The 12,038-nt window shown below is 34.3% G+C and overlaps 1 protein-coding gene across 4 annotated transcripts in view; it reads right to left on the bottom strand.

The window, feature by feature from the left end:
- CNKSR2 (connector enhancer of kinase suppressor of Ras 2) overlaps window positions 1-12,038 on the bottom strand; it is a 259,346-nt gene that overhangs the window by 137,267 nt on the left and 110,041 nt on the right. For all 4 annotated transcript variants that reach the window (XM_036840306.1, XM_036840307.1, XM_036840308.1 and 1 more), the window contains exons 6-7: window positions 9,160-9,279; window positions 3,238-3,297 (exon numbers count right to left, since the gene is read on the bottom strand). In XM_036840306.1, coding sequence (XP_036696201.1) covers window positions 3,238-3,297; window positions 9,160-9,279 — 180 coding nt within the window. The remainder of the gene's footprint in view (window positions 1-3,237; window positions 3,298-9,159; window positions 9,280-12,038) is intronic.

The raw sequence follows: 12,038 nt of genomic DNA, 5'->3' as shown, positions 1-12,038 counted from the left end.
CATGCTTATGATCAGCATCAAAGCTTTGTCAACTAATGATGAAATTGCTAATTTATTTCATCATTAATACCATCAATCCTGAATAAATGAGAAAAGCAAATTAAAAGATGGATTGCCATTTGTTCAAAGTTACATTATATAACATTCTCTCTCTAAGTATCTAACTACAAGAGAATCCTATTTCTTATGTTTCATACAGTGTAACGTATAGGCAAATAAAATCACATTAAATAAACTAAAATGCCAGCATTTCTACAGGATGTAACAATTTTATCATTTTTTTCCTTTACTCCCCAAAGACATTAAAAACAAAGACAAGCAAAAAACAACTTTGGTAAGCTAATGTTGACAAGTTTTATGAAGTCTTTAGGAAACTAAAATGAGATTTAAGACAGAAATTTTATAATATTGTAGGTATGGATAATGAATTTAAAATTCTATCCTTTATTTTCCCTCTAGTGACTATCGATTATTGATTATGCATATTATTAGACATTTTAATGATAATATGCATATGGACTTTTGAATATACAGATGTGTTTTTATGAAAAAATATATTTGGGTATTCATATGTGTGTTAAGTTATCAAACACAACTATAAATACTGTAATATTACTCATTCGTATCTACTGAAAGCTAAAGAAGAATGATATGGTGATGCAATCTGCAAAGTAAAATGCTACTTTTGAGACACTGGAATAGGATTTTCTTTAAAAGTGATTTCCAGTTCCTTTAGTTTTTATTCATTTCCAATTTCCAATTATTTCCAAAATAAATACGTCTTAAAACAATCAATTTAACGAATTTAAAAATTCACAATAAAATTATTTGTCAGAGGCTGGAATCCGAGATTAGATGGTATCTCAGGGAATTCCAGTTACTGAAGTAATAACACAACCATACGATTAAGAGGGTAGTTCATCTAGGATGTGAACCCAACCCTAAGAATAGTGTCATAACAAGAAAAAACAAGTATTTATTTTGCAGCACCTACCAAATCAAACAAGTACCATGTAACATTTCTGAAAAGTTTGTAAACCGAGCTGTAACTATAGAGTCAGTTCCTGTGCTTTTGGCTCACAATTGATCTTTCTAAAGGAGAGTATGAAAAAAAAAAATCAAGCTAATGGCTCTAAGTCATGATGTAAAAGAAAATGATAGTTGGTACATAAAATTCAAAGAAACTGAAACAACTTTTTGCACGGATGAGTAAAAAAGGAAATAATTCATACAAACTATAGACTTTCAGTGTTAAAAGAGCTATTTTATTCAAACCCCTCATTTTACATAGGAGAAAACTAAGAAACTAGGGCACAGCAAAGCAAAATAACTTACCCACTTAGTGAGCAGCTTTACTAAGACTCAACACAGATCTAATGATAAATGACTGAGGGTACCAAAAATAATTAAATATTTTCAAGAAAAAAGAATTAAATGATACCTCTTAATATATGGTTTATATCTGAACTACTCATAGAATCAATCTTTCTTTGGTCACTCATCCATTTATCAAATATTACTGAGTAATATAAGCAATGCATATAGGGCTCAAGTTTTTTTTACAGACTCCATACAATATAGAGAGATATGTTCCTATCAATACTTCAAGATACAGTTAGTTCAAAATGACCATTTCTGTGATTCCTTCCCTGATTTCACTTGGCAACATTTACTATTTTTTCCTTTGTCTATCTATGCAAATTTCACTACCTGTTTACACAGATAAACCCTTACTTTTACTCCTTAGGGGCAGCAAGCTACTTTAACTTAAAAATTGTTTCAATACCTAGTCCTAAGCCTGGAACACAGCAGACATGAGGCAGAGGTTTGTTAAATGAACAAATGAATAAACAAAGTATCAGGGGAATGTACACACCAATGAGAATGATCAATCAGTGACAGGAGCATAGTTTATACAGCATCTCACTGCATTTAAAAATTTTAAATAGTTGACAATATGCATATAACTGATATTCTTGATCCCATATAACTCTCATATTTAATATCAATGTGAAGCCAGTAAAACAATCCAACTGCAATGTATATTATGTTTCACCATGCACAAGAAACTAAGTGAAGCGGAGGGGGAAAAAGATCAATAAATGATTAAAGTAATAGGTGAATCAGGTGAAAAGAATGTTGTCTTTTTAAAGAGAAAATGCTGGTAAAATGTTGAGAACAATAATAACTTGAGATTAACTAATTCCACCTCAGTCTTCTTTGAAGGAACATGGTATAAACATGCAACTTGTCAGAATTTCTAAAAGAAAAAATTTCAAAGCTCAGAACCTGCTTAAGAGAGTGGGATGGAAATCTGGGACAACCAAATGCAGAAAAAATGACTTACTATGAAATTCAAATCTATTACACTGATCGTGTTAATGTCCAACACAATCACTTCACATTTCTGTAGCTCTTTCTTTATAGCATAGTATTTCATATTTATTAGCTTATTTGATTTTCACAACAACCTAGTGAGGTATGTAATGCAGATGATATATTATTTGATATATTATTTCCAATTTACAGTTGAGGAAATTAAAGCAATGATAGAGTAAATGACTTGCCAAATATTACACTGCCCTTAAAATGCAAAATTGGGTGTAGGGCCTAGGCCTAGGGACTCTGGCCCACTGCTTGCAGTGGTTCTCAAACTGGAGCATGTCTCAGAACCACCTGTTAAAACAGAATCTCTTATTAAGAAACAGGCTGGTCTCCAGAGCTAATTCAGTGGGTTTGGGGTGGGGCATTCCCACGGGAAGCTGATGCTTCTGGTCCAGGGACGGACCTCACTGTGAAAACACACTGATCTATACCATGCTGCCCCTCCACTGAATTAAGTTCAATTGTACTTCAAGTATTCAGAAAGCCTGACTTATCTGATGTTTCTTTCTTACATGAGTTAAGTTTCCTAATAAAACTAAACTGTCTGACAGATGGAAGTGGATTCTTTTAGATGTCACAATAACTTGTCATGAATCAGAAAATACTTAACAAAGACAAATCTCTGGCTGTGAACAAAAAACATCCGATTTACTTCAGGTAAACAGCTATTCTAAACTAACTAAAATGACTGAAATTCTCCCCAAAAAAGCGCCTACTAACTCAATATGTCTTTTTAATTTATATCCTAATCTGTTCATGTCCTCAGAAGTCAACCTCAATTATGTGTTATATAAGTTGTTTAACAATAAAAGGAAAAACACACACCAAAATATGAAATGTTAGAATACTTACATTTTCTGTAGTTCCAGTAATTACATGGAGGCCATCATATGTTGATTTAATATACATACCCTAAGAAAAAGACAGCATAGAAAAATAAGTGAAGCAACTGAAATATTTTCAAGTATATTATAACCTCATTTACAAAAAAAAAAAAAAAAGTCCTATCAAATTAGAATTGCCATTGCCCCGGGGATGAATCCATGATCCAATAAGGCTGTCTTTAAACTGGTAAGAAATTCCTCTCTGAATGTTCCGGCTTCTAAAGTTTGCCTGAAGAAGCCTGTACTCAGCTTAATCAAATGATTTCTTGAAAAGTGCACTGCCTATGAAACTTACGAAATGCAGCATGGTAATTCAATATCCTGAAGGAATAACACACCTCACTCCCCTCAAAATCCATACGACATGTTCTGTGGCAAAATAAAAGTTACAATGGGAAATTCAAATATTGGGATGTTATTAGCTTATTATACTTGATTCATATTACACAATAAAAAGTAGGTTTCTCCAGAGCCACTACAGAAATACTGGAGACAGAAGAATGATAAAATATTGTTTATATAAAATTTTTTTTCTGTTCCTCTTTTGTGGTAGCCTACATTTTCTGCCTTAATTTCTTATTGATGAAGTTTTAATAATTACATCCAATCATCTCTATATCAATCATTAAGAGGTGGAATTCCCTGGCGGTCCAGTGGTTAGGGCTCTGTGCTCTCACTGCTGAGGGCCCGGGCTTGATCCCTGGTCGGGGAACTAAGATCCCACAAGGCTCACAGTGGGCCCCCACAAAATTTTTTTAATTCTAAACAAAAATTAAAAAAAATAATTCGGAGGTAATGTGTGGCAACCCCTCCTTCCAACAAAGAGGGTGAGATTCCATTTCCATTTAAATAAAGCGATTTTAGAAAAAGCTTCATTAAAGTTTAAAGATTATCCAGAAACCTTCAAATTGTGCAAGCTTTAACAGCAAATGAAAGCTTTAAATTATGCATAGTGACAGGACCTTAAAAAAAAATCACAAGAAAGTATTCACATTTTAACTATTGAAATATTTTCACTTAAGTAAATCAGAACAAAAATAGATGATTCTGTGAATGGCCTTTTTGCCTGTCTAAGGGCGATTCTGTTACTTTAAATTCTCTTCGGGTAAAAATTAACTGAGTTTTATGTCAAAAGTGCTTTGCATCTCAAAATATTGACTTCAAAAATTAAAAAGTACTAATTTTAATAAAGTTGAAGTCTGAAACATAAGGGGCTTAATAACTAACAACAATCATTTCAGAAAAAGCATGTATTTTAACAATTATGTGAAGTAGACAATTACTATGTTAATTTCCTATAACTTTATGTCAATTATATATTTCTATACCTGAATACACATGTATTTTCACTGAAAATAAGTAACAAATAAAAACAAGAAGCAGTAAGTTCATGGCATGGAACTATTAAGAAGTCATTGGGTAGGTTTTAATTCTGAAAAGTCATTTCAGTAATGTCATATGTCTAAGATGTTGGTACCTAGAAAAATGGCTGAGCCTGGATCTCTGATGTGAAACAAAATGAATGTAATTTTAAAAGATGTTAATTTATCTGTGAATTCTATTGTGCTAAGGACTGTTTTAAGTGTTTGACATTTATTTCACAATAGCCTGTGTGGTACAAACTGTCATTATCTCTGTTTCAGAAATAAGGAAACTGAGGAGTCTGCCAAAGGAGGTGAAGCCAGGTTTCAAGCCCAGGCAATCTGACTCCTAACCACACTCTCCACCATGAGGCTCCTAATTTACAGATTTATTAACAAGAGAGTTGTACACCTTCACTTTTCTTATTAGAACATAATATTTGGAAACTAGATATTGAGTCAAACATTCACTGTTTAACATCTATTCTAAAAAGACTAAGACCTCTCTAGCACACATATACTACGTGCAAAGTGGTTATAAAGAGTAACTGGGTTTGATATTTTACAAATTTATTTAAATCACCCATCTCTTCTGACAATTATAAGCAAAAGCTTATTATATTTTTCTGCACACTTCTTTCAACACTGTGCATTACTGATTATGAATTAAGGTGTTGGACAAAAGCTCTATATAATTTCTTAAAATGATTGGGTCATAGAGAAAGTCTAGTCTCCTAAGAAAAATGTTTAGAAAAGTCATTATATTCATTGGGATCATAAGAACTCATGGAGATAATCTAGTTATGACTAATGAAATAAAATTCCTATGTAATTATTGCACATACCAGGAACTTTTAAAATGGCAATTGTAAGATAAAGCAAGTATCTATTAGTTATAGGAAGAGGATTTCATCATTATTTATATATAATTAAATGTTATGTAATTTATATTAAAGCTAATTTTTTTCAGATGAACAAAAATATTTTTTAAATGCTTAAATAAAGAAGGATAGAGCTATGTATACAGAGTTCAGTTCTAGCAACTTCACAGTTATGAGTAATAAAATAGAAATAAAGCACATTTTTAAAATGCCACAAAGAATGAAGATATTTTGTTTTATGCAGTATTTTCATTTCTAACCTCAATAAACCATTAGTTTTAACTGCTTTTAATAATCAAGACTGACTTCTTCAGATTTTTTATCTCCCTCTGGTAGTACTAATGAGAAAAATGGCCAAAAGTCAGGCACCAAAAGAAAGTAAGAGAAGAAACAAGTTGCTTGGATGACTTTCAAACTAATCATCTTCTGAATAATGAAGAGTCCACAGAAATACATCTGATCACTTGGTCACCTCTGAGAAAGGGTCAAACAGCAGGAGGACATGTAATTCAAATGGCTCTTTTTCTGGAACTGAGATAAATCTGGTCTTCCATTTCATCAAAATCTTCATTCTTCCTTCTTGCTTTTTTTTTTTAACCAATTAATTAATTCTGGAGCTGACTCCAACAGCTCCCTCTCTTCTGTTCAGCTTGCCAAAATGACATTTGCTTCACCATCTCCAAATGGCGGTTAACCAACGGGAGCCAAAGCCACCTCACAGTCAAGTCAATGGAAGAAGGCATATTTGGAGATAGTCCAAGTGCCTAAACAGCAAAAGAACTCTCTGAGGCAAAGAGGCTTCCCCAAGGATGCTCCCCAAGCCCTTTCCTCTCTATTCAACCTATCTCTTGGCTCTGATCTAGTTTTGATATGTTCCAATAGCTCTCATTTTCCTTCCTTTAACTTTCTGCTAATTATTGTTGTTTAAAAGCATTTTAGAAGCTAGTTTGATATATTTTAACCATTACTAAGCACATTTCCCACCATTCCTTATAATGCTCAGGACTCTCAAAACTAAGAAATCCTAGGAGATTTGACTAATTAGGTAGAAAGCTGATGAACAATCTATCCAGTTTATCAGTGCAAGAACAAAGCAGTTACCTTTTACCTATGTGAGATGTTCTGTTTTGAAAGAGCCAAAGACCGGCTGCAGATGTTTTAAGCTGATTAAACTTCATTAAAGCTTGGTATTCTCCCACATCTTTCTATTTCTTTCCTTCATTTAAACACTTCCTATGGCTAAGCACATGCTAAATGTTACCGAAATCCTCAAATCTATTTCAAATGTGACTGACTAAACTTACTTAAAGGTGGCTGATTTTTAAAATGATGCCTTGAGTAACTCATATAAAATTTCCATTTAGTCATCTCCCCTTTAACATGAATCACAATGGTTTTACACTTAACTCTTTTTATTAATATTCAACACGTTAGCTTTTTCTTTTCCTCCCTTGGAATTATTTTCCCAATGAAGTGTTGCTGATTGTCCTTTAAAATGGATTTCTCTAAGTAGTTCTAGTTTTAAAGTCATTCTCCTAAACGTCTCATACCTCCCTTTAGCAATCCCAAGTTTAAATGTGGGATAATGGAACAATCTCTGTTAAGTTGTACCTCATTTAGATTTACCTGGATTTAAACCCTGCCTCTACTGTATATTACCTCTATGTCATACACGGCAAACTGGTAAGGATCTGTGAGTAGGTAAGGATACCTACTCTATAGAGTTGTGAGGATGATACCTGGAAAATGGTAGGCACTCACTTGTTCTCTTTTCTCTACCAGCTGTCTTCCAGACTAACTGAATCTGGTTCTTAGCATTTTAAGTTCATGACTATTTCAAAGAGCAGACCCAGCTCTATGTACTTGAAATTTAAAAAATAAAAGACCTGTCCAGGGCTATACCTTCATTGAAAATGAAAATCAAGATTTCATCAAGTCCATTAATGAGCAATGTGTTGACTCACTTCACATGGTTATTTTCCCCCCATTATTTCAGTGGTAATTAGAGGGAAAAAAACAAGCTCTTTTCTTAGAACAATACCATCCTCAGAACTGCAAACTCATAGAGCTAGAGGGAGCTTTAAAGAGGATCTAGTCCATCCCTTCCTACCCCCAACATTCTACAGATGGAAATATCAAGGCCAAGGAAGTTAAATTTACTCCCTCACCTGCCCCAGATCACACTCACAGCTCTATTTTATGTAAGTGATTTGTATCCAGGTTTTCTGTCTCCTAATCTAATTAGTTCGTAATTTCCCACTCTGCAAATCATGCTTAGAGAGCTTTCTTTCCTTCAGAACTACTGAAAGGGGAGATATTGAAAGGAAAATCTTTAATACTATGGGTGGAAAGATGCTTTAAATAAAACTGGACGTTGTAAATGTGACCAAAAAGAATAGTAAGAATTTAAATCATAAATATTACTTCAAATAAGTTTATAAACATTAAAATAAAAATTTTAAACTAATCAAAGATATAACATAGATATAACACTTATAGGTTACAATGATGACATACTTTGGCTATGTCTGAGATGCTGAGTTCCATCTTTCCAGGAAAATACAGATAAAAGCCACAACAAGACAAGGAGCTACAGTTACCCAAAAGTAATTTGTTAAGTAACAGGAGAAAAGTCACTCTATAGAATAGAGGGCTTCAAACCAAAAAATCACTGGTGACCAACGAAGGCTTTGCCCTCGGAAACAGTCATACACACACACACACACACATATATACAGCTGAAGAAGAAAGGCCACATAAAAAGTTAAACCTGCATAGAGATCTTTAAGAATATATTATCTGAATTAAGTTGTTAACACTAGTTTTCAAGATTTCTACTTTCTAAACATCATTAATAGTATCCTTGGAAAATTCACCTCTAGGGAGAAAGTAGAAACGCTGTAGCACCAAACTAACATGTAATAGTTGTGTAGTAGGTAAGATATTCTACAGCCAGTTTCTTGTTTTGTGTCTCTCCCTCATTAATATTAATATTATACGCTTTCTTTCTAGAGGCTCATTAAAGGAAAAGCTCTCCCTTGGGTTAAATTTAGAACCAATACAATTTTTAATCAGGTGAACAAAATATAGAAGATGATTATCTTTATTATGACATAATAAAAAATACATCTCATAGATGTTAGCCTAGTTTTAGCAATATCCACCTGCTTACTCACCCTTAAAAGAAAGAGTAGAATTATAAAGAATATCGGGTTTGTTTAGCTTACACAACCTAAGGGAAGAGAGACCTATTAAAACTGGAACAAACAAAAGCAAAATAAACAAAACACTCATTTGCATGGGCAGGTAACACTGTGGTTCTTATTATAAAACTCATAACTTAAACTTCCTTTAAACCTAAGGAACTTTGGTAGGGGGTGAAAAATGTAATTAAAGCTAATTTATTTAGCAAAGTAAACAGGATAATTCAGAAATCACCATTTTAAATTCTCTTTCATTTTCATTTATCTTTATAAAACTTCTTATCATGACTGACTCCCACTACCTCAATTCCTCTAGGGGAAAAAAAACCCCAAACCATTCAAAGTTTGTTAAAATTCAGGGATTCTCATGTTTGGGGGCTGCTCTGCCCATACCATTAGCTGTCTGTTGATGGGTGGTGGCTTTGATAAACATGGTATCTCTTACCAGCCCTTCACTTGGTTTGATGTTTGCCAGCTGAATCACTTCAAGGTGGGCAGACTGCGAAACTAGAGGATCTGATGACAGGGATATGATGTGGTCACAGACTCCAGAAAGAGTTTTACACTGAAAGCAAACAAAAAGCAAAAAAACATTATGGTAAATACATGTTGTAAGTAACATATAAATCACTTTTTATTATAACATTTTTTACAAGGAAAAATAAAAAACAGTAGAAGAAAGTAGTTTGCATTTTATTCTATAAAGTCTGTATGAAAAAGGTATTCAGGTTAAGAAATACCCACACATAAAACACACCTATATTCTAAATTATGGATATAAGAACTATACATCAAAATATTCAAGAAAGTTATGGTTATGTTTTGTTTCTATTATTTGATTCATCAGACCTAAAATAAAATGATTATTTCTAAACAATCTTAATAATCTGAAAACTTCTTGATGCCAACCGTTAGATGGAAGTGAATTCAATAAGTTCAAAAACCTTGATGGTTTTTACTTCATGATCAGAAAAGTTTAGAAAAAAAATCCAGCCAAAATCCAGGGAAGATGAATCTTCCAAATCTGCTTGGTGAACTCCTCCCACTCATTTGTCTAGACTCTCCTGCTCAAGGTTACCTTTCCAAGCTCCCCCTTACTCCAGGCAAAGTTTGGCACTCCCTCAATCCTGCTTTCTCAATGTTCTATGAACAGTCTGAAATTGTATGATAACTTCATTCTGAAGCTCTCTAAGGCAGGGACCATGTCCTACTCATCTCTGACTTCTCTTCCTCCCCTAACCCTGGTAGACAGATCCTAGAACATATAAGGCAATTAATATGAGTTGAATAAACTGAAGAGCGAATGAGCTTTAACAATTAGTAGACTCGCTTGATTGAGGACAGAAAGCTAGTGCTTTAGTTAGTATAAATCTATTCATGCTGATAGAGAATAATAGATTTAATGTATGTTACATCCATAATAGTATGGTTAAGACTGAGACATGGTAAAATCATGAAGAAAGTAGAACATAAGTGAATGAAGCTTGGAATATACTGTTCTAAAATGTTCTGGCCCTTGGATGCTTCACAGACTCTCATTTACTTACTGAAGCCTGGTTGTCCAACATTGGAGGTTGTTTTGTTTTTGTTTTCTTGCCTTTACTGTAGGAGGAGCTACAATTTTGCAGCACTCAAGGTGTCACTTTGTATTCATTTCCAACATGTTACATTTGTTCTTTGACCACTGCATTACTCCACTGTAAGGGAGACAGTCCCCTCCTTCTGGTCAGGACTCTTTATTTGCTGCATTCTGTACATGGTCCATGGCCTCAGTCTTTGCTGGGCTCAGCTTCCTCACTCCACAGAAATTGCCAGGCTAAATTTCTCCCCCTTCTTGCAGTCCTGCTCTTTGCTTCTCATGGCTGCACTTTTATTGTGGCTATCAGCTTCTAAGGACAGACAGTGGACAGCATGCAAAGCACATGGGCTTGGTATGAAGAGATGTAGGCAATCATCACACTGCCAGTTACTTGCTGTGTGTCTGTGAGCAAGTTATTTTATATCCTTGAGGTTCAGTTTACACATGTAGAAAATGGGGTAATAAAGATTACTTTATATGGTTTACATGACTAATCAGGATAATGTATTAAAAAAAAAAGTCTGATATGGCTCCTATCCAAAGAAGACACCAAATAAACGCTTATTCTCCCCTGTTGCTTTCCATAAGCTCAAAGGGCTCAGCTCTTACTCATGGGATGAATTATGTCATATTCTTAATGCCATGGCCTTGCTGACCATCTTACAATGACCAGTAATCACACTGCATGGTCATGATGGAGAGTTCACATCTCTTCACTCTCTCTGATATTCAAGTTTCAGCGCTCTCAGGAGATACAATGAAGGTATTTACCCTTCATTCAAGAGCTGCTAAGCAAAGTGCCAACAGGAAGACCACCTCTCAGAAATAGGGAACCTTACAGGGCCAGCCTCATGGGCATGTGACCTGTGCACAAGGGCCTGCATTTATCATTATGCTTTGCTGGTGCCATTTTGGAATTCTTAATTGTTTTTGAACAAGGGGCTCCATATTTTCATTTTGCACTCCCATATTATATAGCCCATCCTGGGACCCCAGTCTCTGTGTGTGTGTGTGTTTTTAAATTTCTCTTGAAAATATTCATCAGCGGCCACGGGGGCAAAGACAGAATGGCAGCACTTTACAAAAACTGGCTACAGTTCAAATTGCTACTGTTTGGCAGGAAGAAAAATAATTTGGGGCAGATTTAAATCTTTTAACTATTCCTTTCCTTCCATATGGGGTTTCATCTTCATTCTTATTTTCTCTTTATCTCAAGGGGGTGGAAAACAATGCTAATGTGAAGGGTTTCTATATAGGATACTTAAATTGCATGATAATCTGAAAATTAGTAAATCAGTATGCTAAAAAGAACGCTCTGTGGTTTCTACAAACTGAAGCATATTTCAAAAGAGTCCAACGCATAAATAAATAGGAAGGTAATGGATATACAAAAATGGCTCAACACGCGTGCATTACAACATTCAGGGCCTCATATGACACGCTGGTAATGAGCAATAGTAGCTCTCCTATTCAAGCACTGGAAACAAAAGTGGAGTAGAAGGAAGAAAGGCAGAAATACTACATTGTAGGTGTTTTTACAAAAAAAAAACCCAATTAAATCTACTGTATTAAGTTGCAAATCATTTTTTCAGATTTCTCTTCTTGAGTAATTTTGTTTGCCAAATGCCTGCAATGTGCTAAGTCTGCCAGGAATACGAAAGATGAGCAAAACACTGACTTTACCAGCAAAGCTATCAGGATTTAACAGATTAAAGATTTTGGAAAAAATAATAGAAAGACTTAGA

Source organism: Balaenoptera musculus, chromosome X (assembly GCF_009873245.2).
Source record: "Balaenoptera musculus isolate JJ_BM4_2016_0621 chromosome X, mBalMus1.pri.v3, whole genome shotgun sequence".
Taxonomy (NCBI): domain Eukaryota; kingdom Metazoa; phylum Chordata; class Mammalia; order Artiodactyla; family Balaenopteridae; genus Balaenoptera; species Balaenoptera musculus.
Note: the sequence above shows the minus strand (reverse complement) of the source record. Positions and strands in the feature narration are given on the sequence as shown.